Source organism: Danio rerio, chromosome 20 (genome assembly GCF_049306965.1).
Source record: "Danio rerio strain Tuebingen ecotype United States chromosome 20, GRCz12tu, whole genome shotgun sequence".
NCBI classification, from domain to species: domain Eukaryota; kingdom Metazoa; phylum Chordata; class Actinopteri; order Cypriniformes; family Danionidae; genus Danio; species Danio rerio.
In genome coordinates, this window is record NC_133195.1 from 49771563 (window position 1) to 49787500 (window position 15938).

Genomic DNA, 15938 nt, shown 5'->3' on the forward strand with positions numbered 1-15938 from the left:
TATTGCAAACCTGTATTCACCTCTTTATTTTGTATTGTCACAATTGTCTTGTATTTTGTAAAGACTTTAGACTGAACTTTGACCGAATTTTAACTACTTTAGCTGTGCGTTCTTCTGATAATAACCACACACCTTAGAATGTTCATCGGCCAATCAGAATCAAGCATTCAACAGCCTCTTAGTATTGACCTTATTCTTTCATATACAAGTGGATCCATTCATTCATTTTCCTTCGGCTTAGTGTCTATTTTAGAGGTCGCCACAGTGGAATGAACCGCTAACTATTCTAGCATATGTTTTACACCCACACATATTCTTACATATGGTATACTGTAGTGTAGTTCACATATAGCGCATGTCTTTGGACTGTGGGGGAAACCAGAGCACCCGGAGGAAACCCACAACTCTAACACAGGGAGAACATGCAAACTCCACAAAGAAACAGCTCCTGGCCCAAACCAGCAACCTTCTTGCTGTGAGGCGACAGTGCTAACCATTGAGGCATTCGCATCTATTGATTTTAAATTTTAAAAAACAACTCATAATGCTGCTTGATTGAGTTTTATGGCTATGTATTCTCATAAACACAATTGTTTGCAGAGCAAGAAAATTGACCGATTACTGCCCTTTATTATTCCTACTCAGTGGTGCAAAATAGGGGTATGCAGTATATGCGGCGCATAGGGGCACCACACATGGGGGGGCGCCATTGTGACAAAACTATTTTTGAAATTATCCATATTAAATGTTTCAAATAATAAAAATAAATATTTTTTATGTTTATTTAGCATTTTATATGCGTATAACATTTGTATTTTATTAAATAAAAAAAATCACTCCACCCCCTCCCCCCATTTTTCATACCATATACATGTTTTTATGAATTTATTATGCATCATATTGATTCTTCAGGCCTTTTGTTAACTACTTTTGCTCAACACTATTTCAATTTTAGCTGCAAACAGAGTTTGCCCATAACATTTTAATACAATAGAACAATTTAGATAGTTTGTCTCTGTTTGTTTTTTACTCTAAACAGTTTACAGTCTTTTTTATTTCACTTAATGAGAGGTGTAATAGCAGTTTCAGTCAATTGTGCAAACCTTACACCTCTCACTGAGAAGTAATTGCAAAGTTCTTTTGACCTTTAGGACTCCCATGTCTATCATTTTGTTTTGACAAATGTAGTACAAAAAGTCCAAAATCAAGGCAAGTTAAGGTGCTGTAATCATTTAGTGAGGAAAATTAAATTGAGAAGAAACTTGGGGTGAGATGAGATTCTTTGCGACTTAATATGCTTAATGTAATTATACCTTTTACCACTTCATATTATTTCAGTTGTGTTAAGAACTGCGAAATGTGTTTGTTTGAAGCATGTTGATGAGGAAAAAATATCTTTAATTTATTGATGGAAATTTTTGGCACTGTCACTTGCCTGTTATAAAATATAATTGGATTGAGGGGGGGCGCGCAAAAGTTGAAGCCGCATACCCATCACTAAATGTGCAGTTGCGCCCCTGTTCCTACTAGTAATTTCCCCTATAATAAAATGAATCAGATGTTCTAAAACAATGCAGAATAAGGTCAATAAGTAAGAAAAATTAACTATGAGCTGCTGAATTATTAAAGAATTCTTAGAAAATAATGTATAATTAAGGTGGTGATGTGGTCATGATGTGAAGTGGCCAGTACACCTTGGATGTGCATTAATTTCTAACATACATACATATATATATATATATATATATATATATATATATATATATATATATATATATATATATATATATATATATATATATATATATATATATATATATATATATATATAAGAGACTTGAGTCATTTATTCTGCTTATAGTACTGTTAACACACCTAATCACACTGTTCAGATGTTGTATTTCACACATTTGTCAGGTTTTTGTCCTCAAACTGCTCCTATGTGTAGGATTAGTTTCTTACACATCACATCCAAAGCCTTCTGTTGTATTTTTGTTGTGATGTTTGACTGCTGTGTATGTGAAATAACTCAGAAGTCATTCAGTGTGGTGATATGAATCTGAAATGCGGCCAAAACCTGCCGGAACTACTTTAGCTGTGTGTTTATCTGAAAATAACCACACACCTTAGAATATTCATCAACCAATCAGAATCGAGCATTCCACAGCCTCCTAGTATTGACCTTATTCTATCACATATAAGAGCACGCATTCACATCCATTGATTTTAAGTCCTAAATACAGCTTGATGCAGTTTTATCATTATGTATTCTCATAAACACAATTGTTTATGAGCAAGAATTTTGCCGATTACTGCCCTTTATTATTCCTACTAGTATAATTTCCCGATAGGCAAATGAATCAGATGTTCTAAAACAATGCAGAAAAAGGTAAATGAGTAAGAAATAATTGACCATGAGGCGCTGAAATTATTAAATAATTATTAGAAAATAATGTATAATTAAGGTGGTGATGTGGTCATGATGTTAAGTGGTCACTACATTTTGAATGTGCATTAATTTCTAATATTTAAACAGACATTTAATACATTAATCTGCTTATACTACTGTTAACACACCCAATGACACTATTCAGATGTTGTATTTCACACATTCGTCAGGTTTTTGTCCTCAAACTGCTCCTGTGTGTAGGATTAGTTTCTTACGTCACATTTTGATCTGATTTCAGATTGTTGTGTCTGTGAAGTAACTCAGAAATCATTCAGCGTAGTAATTTGAAGCTGTAATGTGGTCAAAACCCACTGGAACTACTTTATCTGCTTGTTTACAATATCCACACACCTTAGAATGTTTTTCAGCCAATCAGAATCACGAATCAGACTATTCGAATTTAATATCTGCAGGTGCTGGATCGTTGACTCCACTGTCCACTACGTAGTGAACATCGGTTATTACTGCTTTGTGTTCACCTTCACCCTGGGCACCTTCATCGTGGTGGTGCGGTGGCTCAGCATGCTGCGGATGAGCAAGTGGAGTAAAGATGGGAAGGTGAAGCGCTCGGGAACGGCCACCTCAGACATCTCCACCATGCTGGGTCTGTGCTGCCTGCTGGGACTGACCTGGGGCATCAGCTTCTTCAGCTACGGAGCTCTGCGCATGCCATCCTACTACATCTTCACCATACTCAACTCCTTACAAGGTCAGCGCTGTTCATTTCATATGTACATATTTAAAATGATCACTTAAAGGGGAACTTTTAGGGGTCATTTAAGTTATATTTATATATGGTTTTACATGTATTATATACGTGTATATATATATATATATATATATATATATATATATATATATATATATATATATATATACATATATATATATATATGTGTGTGTGTGTGAACATATACAGAAATATATAGCAAGACATTTGTAATTATTTAAAATGCAATACAAGTTAGTACTTATTCATTCACTCATTCTTTGATATATTTAAAAAAATAGAGGTCAGGATAAATATAAAATGTTTTACAAATAGGCACCACGGTGGCTCAGTGGTTAGCACTGTCGCCTTACAGCAAGAAGGTCACTGGCATTTCTGTGTGGAGTTTGCATGTTCTCCCCATGATGGCATGGGTTTCTTCCAGGTGCTCCGGTTTCCCCAGTCAAAAGACATACTCTATAGGTGAATTGAATAAACTAAATTGGCTGTGGTGTATGTGTGGCATCTGGAAGGATAAAACATATGCTGGATATTTAGAGGTTCATTCTGCTGTGGCGAACCCTGATAAATAAATAGACTAAGCCGAAAGACAATGAATGACTGAATGAATAATTTTTGTAAATATATATATGCATTTGTTTATTTATTTATTTGTTTACTTTATTTATTTATACAGGGACAATGTACAACATGACATGTTGTGCCAGAGTTAGCTATAAAGCTAATTTACATCTGTAGTCCCTGGGCAGGAAGTAACAAATTTAACATTACACTAGATGAAGATGGAAAATATTTTAATAAATTTTTTTTAAATGTTATTTTCCCAAAGGTTATTTAAAACATTAAAGCAAACCCTGTGGTTTAAGAAATGTATGTTTAAGAAATTACTTGGATTAATTTTATTTGATTTTGAAAGCAAAATAGGACATCTTGTCTTTGCATACAGTTGAAGTCAGAATTATTAGCCCCCATTTGAATTTTTTTCTTTTTTTAAATATTTTCTAAATGATGTTTAACAGAGCAGGGAAATTTTCACGGTATGTCTGATAATATTTTTTCTTCTGGAGAAAGTCTTATTTGCTTTATTTCGGCTAGAATGAAAGCAGCTTTAAATTTTTTTAAAACCATTTTAAGGTCAAAATTATTAGCCCCTTTAAGCTATTGACCTTATTCTAAAATGCGGAAGTGCGCCTGTTTTCGCGATTGTCTTAGAACTTTCGTTGACAAGGAATGACAAGGAATAATAAACGGCAAAAAACGGTCAAACTACTTGCTCTACAAACAAATGTTTGCATGACTATACAGACCAAGTAGAATAATATAACAAGGAAATATCAGTTTGCAACATCAAACAGCGAAACAAGCAGTTTTTAATGTCTAAAAATGAATGGAAGTGAATGAGACCGGAAGTCTCGTGCCAAAAAGATTCAAATGGCAGCGCCCGCTCGTCTGTGGAGAATAAGGTCAATATATTTTCAGTAAATGTCAGTTTAAGCTGTATAGAAGTGTCTTGAAAAATATCTAGTAAATATTATTTACTGTCATCATGGCAAAGATAAGGTAAATCAGTTATTAGAGATGAGTTATTAAAACTATTATGTTTAGAAATATGTTGATAAAATCTGCTCTCTGTTACAGAAATTGTGGGGAAAAATAAATAGGAGGGCTAATAATTCTGACTTCAACTGTACATTTAAATATCTATCTAAAATTTTTGTATGGTTTTAGTTTTATGTATGTGTTTGTATTACATTTACTCTACCTAAAAACGTTTATATATATATATATATATATATATATATATATATATATATATATATATATATATATATATATATATATATATATATATTATATAAAACACACATCTTATGGAAGAACAAACTTTCATTTTGATGCGTGATTAATCTTTGCCCAACAGTAAAAAACTGTAAAACATGCTCAATATTTCATGCAGTTTTTATTGACTGGTGTGTTTTTCATAGGATTCTTCTTGTTTGTGTATTACCTGAAAACGAGCACCTTCTTTGGAGACTCGGCTCCTTCAGAGAAGTCTGAGAAGACTGAAGTAACAGATAATCCATATGAAGACGCCACATAAGACAACAAAAGGCCCGACTGAATCTCACCTCCATATCTTTTACATTTTACATTCATTTGCAGTATTAGACTGTGACCATCCAATGCAGAATTTGATTAACTTATGAAACTAATTGTGCCTTTATTTCCGTATAAATTGAATCGCTGGTGAAGGTATCTGCATTATTACAATTAAGAGAAATTCAAAGCAGTCACACATAAGGTCGATATTTATTATACAATTCAAATATTCAATTCAAGTCTACTTGTATATCACTTTTGTATTGTAGGGACGCTGGACAACAGAGATGAGGATCCATGTTCAGTATAATAATCATAAATAATCGGGCAGGTAATCGTCAAATATGTGCAAACTGGAGCATGAGGGTAATCTGAAGAATGTAGTCAAAATAATGGGCAAATTGTCAGGACAGGCAGCATAACAGCATAAACAAAAAAACAAAACAAATGTTAAAAAACCCATGGGAAGCCAAAACAAGGAAACAGTAAACAAGACTCAGCAAAGTGTGTGAGAATGTGAGGTATATAAATAGTCCAAGTAATGATCAATCAATGGTCAATAATCAATGATCGATCGATGGTCAATCGTAAGCTTCAGCTGTGTGGTGTATCAATGTCTGATGTCAGCTGTGGCAGGAGTGATAAGTGCAAAGACTTCTAGGAGTTGTAGTTTATATCAGTGGCACATGTGTAGTTCTCCAGTGATCTGCACAGGCTAGATCGCTGGTGATCGTGAAAATGTTTCACAATTCGACGCACCTCATTACTTTACAGTACAAATTAGAATGGTAAAGGAGTTGTGTAAAGGGTTAAACTCCAGTTAGACAGAATATAGTGTCTTACCAATAAGAAATACTATGTACATGTAATAATAATACATGTACAATGAAGTGTATTTACGTTGATTAGCACTGTGGCCTCACAGCAAGTAGATCACTAGTTCAAGTCAAAGCTTAGCCAGTTGGCACTTCTGTATGGAGTTTGCATGTTCTCCCAGTGTTGGCGTGGGTTTCCTCTGGTGTTTCCCCCAATGTCTAAAGACATGCGCTATAGATGAATTGGGTAAACAAAATTGGCTGCAGTGTGTGAATAAGTGTATGGGTGTTTTCCAGTACTCGGTTGCAGCTGCAAGGACATCCACTGCATAAAACATATGCTGGAATAGTTGGCGGTTCATTCTGCTGTGGCAATCCCTGATAAATGAGGGACTAAGTCGGAGGAAAATGAATGAATGAAAATGTAAACGTAATGTTGAACACTGGAGAAAACTAGAGCATCTGAATGACAGATATTTGCTCTCTCGGTTACAGTTTAGGAAACGAATATGGTTTAAAAAATGTTCTCAGTCCAGTTTTGAATGGGTACTCATGTTAATAATACTATACATATTCTTTTTTGTCAGTTTTGCTATTTTCTTAGACTGTTACATACATAACAGATTTTCATTATGATTCAATGATATGAATGTATTTATCTTTACTTTGTATATTGTTTTATGCATGTATATTCTAAACATAATAAATGATGATTGTTATAATCAAAATGTTGCTAAAATATAACATATAGAATTGTTATTACTTTTCAACCATTTTAACTTCTACATATTTGGTTGTTATACTTGTATATTGTTTAAAATTGAATAAAATAACACAATGAAGTTATGAACTCTGAGTTATTATTATTATCATTGGTACTACATAAATAAAACCATTAGACTTGTATTTAATAGCATAGCTAGATCCTGTTGGCGTCATTTAATGTTGGACAAAATTAAATTAAATCTAAAATGTAAAATAAAATACAGATTTTTGTACATTTTATGCAAATATATACTAACTTAGTACAAACATATACATCTCACAACTAGTGTGCGATTTTCTACTTTGACGATCAGACAAAAGTCTTGTCACTTAACAGAAATAATGTACAGTATAGAATATAAAGTCATGTTGCAGTGGAAAAAGAGTTAATAATGTGACTCCATCATGAGCTTGGAGGACTGCATCCATACATCTCTGCAATGACTCAAATCACTGATTAATAAAGTCATCAGGAATGACAAAGAAAGCGTTCCTGCAGGACTCCCAGAGTTCATCTTCAATGCCTCCTCTTTCATCTTACTCCAGACATGCTCAATAATGTTCATGTCTGGTGACTGGGCTAGCCAATCCTGGAGCACCTTGACCTTCTTTGCTTTCAGGAGCTTTGATGTGGAGGCTGAAGTATGAGAGGGAGCGCTATCCTGCTGGAGAATTTGCCCTCTCCTGTGGTTTGTAATGTAATGGGCAGCACAAATGTCTTGATACCTCAGGCTGTTGATGTTGCCATCCTCTCTGCAGCTCTATCGCTCGCCGCCATACTGAATGTAACCCCAAACCATGATTTTTTCCTTCACCAAACTTGACTGATTTCTGTGAGAATCTTGAGTCCATGCTGGTTCCAGTAGGTCTTCTGCAGTAGTTGTGATGATTGGGATGCAGCTCAACAGATGATTCATCAGAAAAATCGACCTTCTGACACTTTTCCAAATGATCAACTTGAAGTCAAGTTATTATTTCTTGCTCTCAGAACTGGGATCGATGACCAGATTTTTGTCAGGTAGTGAATATGTTTCAGTCATTTTATATTTATTTTTAATTACATCTATTTTATTAATAAAACATATTTAAGTTTTCAGTGTTTTGAGGAATATATAGTGTATTCTGACTCACAGTATCCTCTGATAACCTCTTTCAGACATTACTGTATCAAACCATACAAACCTATGCATCTAATTTGACTACTATCAGGCCATATACAGCTACAAACACTTATTTTATAAGAAAATATTGTGAATACTTACAATGTCTATCTGTGCTCTAGATATGCCATTTTCTGTCTGTTGAACTAACTTTTTCTGGCATAGACTGATTGGCGCGATTATGCATTCACAGGGGTATGAACGTTATAGGGGTGGTCAAATGTATGTATATATATATATATATATAGCAGTGTGTAGCACGATCGCCTCACAGCAAGAAGGTCGCTGGTTCGAGCCTCGGCTGGGCCAGTTGCCATTTCTGTTTGGAGTTTGCTCCCCGTGTTGGCGTGGGTTTCTTCCGGGTGGTCCAGTTTCCCCCACAAGTTCAAAGATGCGGCATAGGTGAATTGGGTAGGCTAAATTGACCGTATAGTTTATGTGTGTGAATGATAGTGTATGGATGTTTCCCAGTGATAGGTTGCAGCTGGAAGAGCATCTGCTGTGTAAAACATATGCTGGATAAGTTGGCAGTTCATTTGCTGTGGCGACCCCTGATGAATAAAGGGACTAAGCCGAAAAGAAAATGAATGAATGAATATTATTATTTAAAATGCAGACCAGAGTGAACTATTTCTCAGAGCTGACCCCTAAACATCTTGTTTTGATGTCCTTCAGGGAGGATCAAGCGTTAATTAGGGGTGGAATGAGTATATTAACAGTAGCTATAGGGGAATTACTAACCTACGTCACACATAACATCACACTGGTTCAACCGTACATAGCAGTTACAATAGCAAACATGTTGTGTTGTGCGGTAGGAAAATAGAAAACTTAAATTTTACCGTACACCACACTGCTCTTAATGCCAACTGCAGACATCTTTGGCTAACAGCCATCATAAGAGCTGAATGGAGTGAGGACCTAATTAAAAATGCTGGACTCTGCAGTTTTTATTTTATATCAGGTAAGTTCACGCTATGCTGAATCATACACATCACTCGTTTTTGATTGCAGCAATGATTTCAGCAAAAACAGTTAAATATGGTGAATTAAACTGTGGACACTGAATGCTTAGAATGAAATGTAAACATGTACGTTCACATACCCTGCCGTACAGGTGCAGTTCGCTGTCAGAAAGCTGTTGTTTTGCTTGTCGATGATAACCCAGGCCTTGTACAGCTCCGTCTTCTTTCCTTGTCTTTGGCTAGGCAGAACCTGGGTTTTAGCACTACATGGTGTTGAATCTGAAGACTTGTAGGCCTTTAACTTCTCTCTTGTAAAATCATTTGGAGTTTCAATGAGGTAGTTGTATATTTCAACCCAAGCTCATTCTGAAAACGTAGTCCAGCAGACGTTTCTGGAGACAGCGGAATACGTCCCGGGGGATACGTATGGCCGCGTTTATTTTTTTCAATCGAACGCTGGGGGTGGTGTGACGCTGTTCCCTTTCGCGCTTGCCTTACCTCCTTGTGAAGGGCTTCCTCACTGCAACCCGTTTGTCCACTCAGCTCAGCGCGTACGTCGGCAGGCTCAAGATGCGGAGAGGGGTCGACCACGGCGACCGGTTTCGAGTCCGGGAAAGAGCAGCTCCAGCAATCAGGTAAGACAAAAACAGAATCCCAAAAATTAAGTGAACAAGTTTCGTGACGGGGTGAGAACGCGGCGAAATCCGAAAACGCGGTGGAATAGTAAAAATCAGGGCTTTTATTTTTTTGGACTGCTTTTGTGAACTGTTGCTCGGGTTTAGGGAAGCGATCGGGCGGGCGGGTCGATCGGTAAAATCGGTTGGGTTCAGGGAAGGAGGAGGGCGAGTCGGCCGATTGGCCGGTCGCGCAGTCAATCATCCGGTCAGTCGGATAGCGGCCTCCGGCGGGTTCACGCGAGAACAGCGCCCGCGAGAGGCGTCTGAGGTGCAAAAAAGCGAGCAACAGCGGCCTCTCGCGGATTCGTGAAAACAAAAACTGCAGCCGTACGTACCTGCCGGGACGTATTCCGTGGTCTCCAGAAACGTCCGCGGGACTACGTTTCCACAATGAGCCTGGGTTGGTATATTTGGCTGGATGCCATTTCCTCATATCCATTGGGAGGGTGCTATCGCAATTGGACGTGTCAGACAAACGGCGTTCACTTTAACATTAATTTTGCAGAATCACTGTGCTCTTCACTGGGTGACAAGCTGTTATAATACACTGAAAGCATTATGTAAATAATATATAAAATAGGTCATCAATATAACTTATTTCTAAAACAACAACAAACTCTTTACCGCATCGGATGTCATTCCCTCGCTGTAAATGCTAGCACTCCCGGTTTTTTCTGCAACCTTGCTGCGTGCGCATTCTGAATGTTTACAAACCGGTAATTCATCTATACATTTACATAGAAATGTATGAACAGTTGCCAGTAGTTTGAATGAGCCAAATTAAAATAACACAATGCTTCATACAGTTTTTTTTAAAACGTTTTTTGTTTAAAATGTTATGCAGTGTAATACCGTTATTATATTTATTCTCTTATAAAATGTTTACAATTTGGCTTAGCTTCAGTTTAGCCCCTTAGCCCGTTTCTTTACATGAATGATATACTTCACGGAAAACTAGAAAATAAGACAATACGTTGTACCATTATATTAATAAATAACATTTATAATCAATTGTATCTTGTATAAAAGCGAAAAAATAAATAAGATACACAATGACGTTATGAAACAGCGACGTGATGTCATGACGTCGGTGACGGCGGCACGCGGGAAAGTTCAGCTCTAGCAGCAGCAGCAGTAGCTTAGCGGGTGAGTGACAAAAACAATAATGTCGACGTTAAACGTTCGATTAACCTTATAATCACAGCTCTTTTACATTTTCTGTCATTTATTCCTTCACATTAATAATATCTGTGCTGTGAGAACTTGTTTGAATAGGTTGTTTGTGTCGATGAGAGCGAAATAGTGTTAATGTGTATACATGGTCAGCAGCTTTTCGAACATAAGGGCTAACGTTGATTATTAAACTAATATCCTACACATTTTATAATTATTCACTATCTCTAATTGTTCTTTCATCATGTTATCTGTGATCATGAATTCCATTTTATATTAGCTTAAACGCTAAATTGCGTTAGTTTTATCTTTGAGGAGATTTACTATAGTATTTTAGCATTACCGTGGTGTTCATAAAGGAACATCAGAAAACATTGAGGTAAAGTTTGTTTTATATTCACACATTCTGAATTTCTCCTTAATAATATAATTTCAGAAAAGTAATCTTTGATAATTTTTTTTAAATCGGGAAGTCATGTTATGACTGAAACTGCAACACTGTTGACAGTCAATTTAATAGTGCCACTTTGAGGGATGTAAACAAAAACAATAGTCCCATGGTATTTTCTGTTTCACATTTTACATTTCTATAGTCTCAGAGAATCTAAAAAGACACGCATATTGATAAATAAGGTAATGATAGCTGTTTTAACATTAAATTAGGATTGAATTGTCTCTTGTTACAGTTATGAAGTAGTTTTATAACAAGCAGGAAATGTTCATGGAGCAATGACATGACCACATTGAAACGGCCTATAAACTTTGTTATACTTGGAAAGAATCTTTAGTCGCACTATTTTAAGGTTAGTTTCTTGCGCTTAGTAAACCATTTTGACTTGTGCGTCAATAAAATCCTAATTTGCTTCTTAATAGTTATTAAGGTAGTTTAGGTATAGGGTAGGAATTAGGGATGTAGAATAGGATCATACAGAACATGTAGTTTATAAGTACTTATAAGCAGCCAATATCTTAATAACATGCATGCTAATAAGCCACTAGTTCATCTTGAAGTGTTACTGAATGTATTCATAATTTTGATTGATTAGGATGATTCTGTAGGGGAGTGAATCATGCATAACATGTAATAAACAGACTACATGCATAGATAAATGCAGCAGATAAAAGTTAAATAAACAGTGCATGTATTATGGTTTCTGTTTATATAATGTAAAAATCACACTGTAAAGCCAACTCAGCATTGCATATCTTTGCGATGTGACTATTGCGATACACACATTATGATATCGATGCTGAAATGATATATTGTGCAGCTCTAGTTAGTATGGTAAACAATATACATATGCATTATAGGTCACCAACTTTACCTCAATTTGAAAAACCATGTAAATTATGATGCATGTTAAAAGTTACTTTGGTGTTATGATAGGAAAACGTTTTAGATTGATCAGTACCTTATTAATTACGTTTTTCTTTTACAAAATAAATAAATACCATGATACACTTCCAAAAATCATTTGTGTCGATGTTTGATGATTCTTAAATCTTTCGGATTGTCATTAAAACCTTGAAAAGTTTTTAATGATGAAATGTAAAGTTTATAAAGTCATTCTATTCGGTTATTGTTTTGTAAATGTCCAATTTCATAACATCTGAATCATTCATTAAACCATGATTGTTAATTAAATATCAAATTAAAATGATCATAATTTTGTGCAGTTATTTTCTTTTATTATCTAACTATCCATTTGCCACAAATACCTAAAAAGTCTTTAAACATTTCTGGGTAAATCAGTGGTGTGCCTTGATCTTAGTAAATGTTTTAAACTACATAAATGTTAAAGCAAAGACATTCATGGGGACGAAAATATTTTCCTTCAGGATCTGTGACTTTGAATTTGCTAATAATGTTAATTTAGGATGTCTTAAAAATATAAGCATTACATGCGGCTTTTACTAATAATGTTTAATGTGTTATGAAGGAGTAAATATGGCCATGAGGAACGCATCCCGGGTGGAGGTGGAGGCAGAAGTGGAGGAAGAGGAGAATTTTGGGCCACAACCAGTTTCCCGCCTAGAGGTAAAACTGTACAGGGTGTCTGTGAGGTCTTAAAATGTATTAAAAGTTGATAAATGTATTTAGTGAAATTTAAGTCCTTTATTTTAAATTCCTAAAGATTAATTTAGTCATTTAAAGGTTAGTGAGTTTGCTAAAGCGCCACATATAGTTTGTTACTGGTGTATTTGATGTTTTGTCGTTCTCTTTTTTTTTTCTGAACATTTCAAAGAGGTAGTGAGATAAATAAGTTATTTTGTTCGTTGTTTGCCTTCTGAATTATATTGCATTGATAAGGAGCTACAACTCTTTAGTTATGCTTTCTTGTCATCACTATTTAGTAAATTTACTGTGTTAAAATGTTGCCAATGTTACCATTTGAAACCTAAAGTGGCGACGAGGTCTTAATCTATGTAAAGTGTTTAAAAGACATTGAGTTTAAGGCTTTGACTCTTGTGTATACCTTGATGTAGCTCCAGGTATATATACATAAACCTTTGAGTGGGTTCTCATTTTATATATATATATATATATATATATATATATATATATATATATATATATATATATATATATATATATATATATATATATGTATATTTATTTTAAACCTCTCTTCAGCAAAGTGGCATCAGCAGCAGTGACATTAAGAAGCTGGAAGATGGTGGTTTCCATACTGTAGAAGCCGTCGCATATGCACCCAAGAAAGAACTGCTGAATATTAAAGGAATTAGCGAAGCCAAAGCTGACAAGATCCTGGTAAGACCTCAGCAACACACTTCTGTGTATAATGTACTGTTTATACTTGCCATTAAATGGATATTTACGCAAAAAAAAAAAGAAAAATCTGTTATTAATTATTTACCCTTATGCTGGTCCAGTCCCCAGAGACCTTCAACAAATGAAGATATTTTTTATGAAATCTGAGAGCTCTCTCATGCTCTTATAAACAGCAACAGTGCCCAGAAAATGAACTCAAAACATTGTCAAAACATTTCATGTGACTTCAGTGGTTAAACTGCAATACAATGAAGCTCCAAGAACACTTTTGTGTGCCAAAAACCATTAAAAAAAAAATACATTTCACGTTTTCTCTCACGTTTCATCTAAAATATCTACATTTGTGTTCCAAAGATGAAGAATTCACAGAATTGTCCTATTTAGTTAAACTAATGCTTAAAGTAGTATTTTTGCTGTTGTTGTTTTCACTTTTTTTGTCCACTTTCAACCACTTGCTGATTTCTTTGAGGTGAGGGTCTGTTTCCTGATTTTAAAATCTAACGCCTCATTCACACGGGGCTTCAGCATCAGCGCTTGACAGAGGGCGTGTCTGAAGTTGGGGCTGACGCGATCGCCATAGCAGCGTCAGCTAATAAAATTAGTCAGCAATACGCCACTGTCTGAGCTGGTGTATTTGCATACAGCAATCTGATTGGCTGACGCTTTCGGATCCACAATGCAGTTCGTCATTGCCTCACGTCACCCATTCTAAGTGAATGGGAAGCGTTGAAGCTGACTCCCCTTGTGAATGGGGCGTAATATTGCAAAATAAAAGCTTGTGCCGTTTACATACTGTGTAAGACTGATAAGCAGAGAAGTAGAAAGTTTCCGGAACTACGTCATATCATTAATATCATTGAAGATTTTTAAACAAACAATTTATGTTATTTTTATAAATTATTTTAATGATTTTAAAGATTTTTATAATCATCCAAGGTTTTTTTTAAAAATAAACTTTGATGCATCACTTGCTTTTGTTCATATCTCGGACAGTTTTACCTATTAAAGTTTATTAAAATATTAATGACAAGAGAACTTGGTTGGCTCTACAAATATAATTTTTTATTATGACAGTAATAAAAGCAAAAAAGTACACTTACTAAAAACTTTTTTTTTTTTTATTTTTAAGATTTAACCCACAATTCAGACATTAATGTCTGGCTAGTTGTCGCCCCCTACTTATAAGCTAATAAGGCAATTATGGTCCAACATTCCTGACCAATATCACCAATAAAGCCCAGAAAAATAGGGCATCAGTGTATTGTAAACCGATAGGTTCAAATATTCTTTTCTAGTTATCAAAGAAATCATTTGTTCCTTAGTTAAAGTTTTGTAACTATTCAATTATTTTAAATTTTAAATTATAATATATACATTGGTGTTAAACCTATAAACGATGGAAAAACTGTATTTCTGTGATTGTGTACTGTGTCTTCACTTTTGCAATGGCATCTTTTGGCTTCAACAAACTCATCCCTCTGGTTTTTCTAAACTTTTTAACAAAAACCTTCATCCTTTCCCACTGCTGTTGCAATTTCTAGCCAATAATTATTGTTCATCTGGTTCTCCCTATGATCATGCATGGACGGATCATAAAGATGTTTGTACAGTCGTACCTGTTTCAGACAAAGTTGAGTCAAAGTGATTCATATTCAACTCAAATGAAATGCAGCGCAGACAAATTGTTTGCTTGAGTTTCAAAATAAATATTCGCTCCACTAGCCGAAATCATGTTGCAAGCACCCAAAGCAAACCTCCTCAAACACAGCGATAACGTCACACTCGCTGCGCGCACTAGCTGAGTATAAACCAGGCTTTAACCAACATTCAACTGAATTAACAATCGCCCATCGATATAGGAGAAGCCAGAAAGGAGCAGAAGCAGGAGACAAAGTAATGATGATAAAGAAAGGGAACGGTTTATTGTATTTATGCTGTTCACTTGTGGTTTGACATCCTAATGCATGGTGTAATCATGGCTTTTGATTAAACCTCTATGACAGACAGAAGCTGCTAAAATGGTTCCCATGGGCTTCACCACAGCGACTGAGTTTCACCAGCGCAGAGCCGAAATCATCCAGATCTCCACAGGATCTAAAGAGCTGGATAAACTCCTGCAGGGTGCGACGCTCAACTCTTTCAGAAAATAATGTGCTGTTGTCGCACGATCTAATCTTTTTCTGTCTGACATCTGTAGGAGGAATCGAGACAGGATCCATTACGGAGATGTTTGGAGAGTTTCGGACAGGAAAGACGCAGCTTTGTCACACACTAGCCGTCACCTGCCAGGTAATGCACATGCTTTTATTC

The 15938-nt window shown here is 35.5% G+C and overlaps 2 protein-coding genes across 12 annotated transcripts in view; both read left to right on the top strand.

Annotated features, from left to right (window-relative positions):
- adgrg11 (adhesion G protein-coupled receptor G11) overlaps positions 1-6940 on the top strand; it is a 71889-nt gene extending 64949 nt beyond the window's left edge. For all 10 annotated transcript variants that reach the window (XR_012396095.1, XR_012396096.1, XM_073933679.1 and 7 more), the window contains 2 exons: positions 2863-3158; positions 5165-6940. Coding sequence is in view for 8 of the 10 variants with exons in the window: in XM_073933679.1 (XP_073789780.1) it covers positions 2863-3158; positions 5165-5280 (412 nt within the window). In the remaining 2 variants the exon portion in view is untranslated. The remainder of the gene's footprint in view (positions 1-2862; positions 3159-5164) is intronic.
- A 3810-nt stretch (positions 6941-10750) lies between these two features.
- Positions 10751-15938, top strand: part of rad51 (RAD51 recombinase) — a 14068-nt gene continuing 8880 nt past the window's right edge. Inside the window, exons 1-5 of one of the 2 annotated variants that reach the window (XM_073932336.1) lie at positions 10751-12397; positions 12512-12872; positions 13470-13607; positions 15632-15749; positions 15826-15917. In XM_073932336.1, coding sequence (XP_073788437.1) covers positions 12762-12872; positions 13470-13607; positions 15632-15749; positions 15826-15917 — 459 coding nt within the window. In that variant the 5' untranslated portion in view covers positions 10751-12397; positions 12512-12761. The remainder of the gene's footprint in view (positions 12398-12511; positions 12873-13469; positions 13608-15631; positions 15750-15825; positions 15918-15938) is intronic. The other variant, NM_213206.2, reaches the window with a different exon arrangement.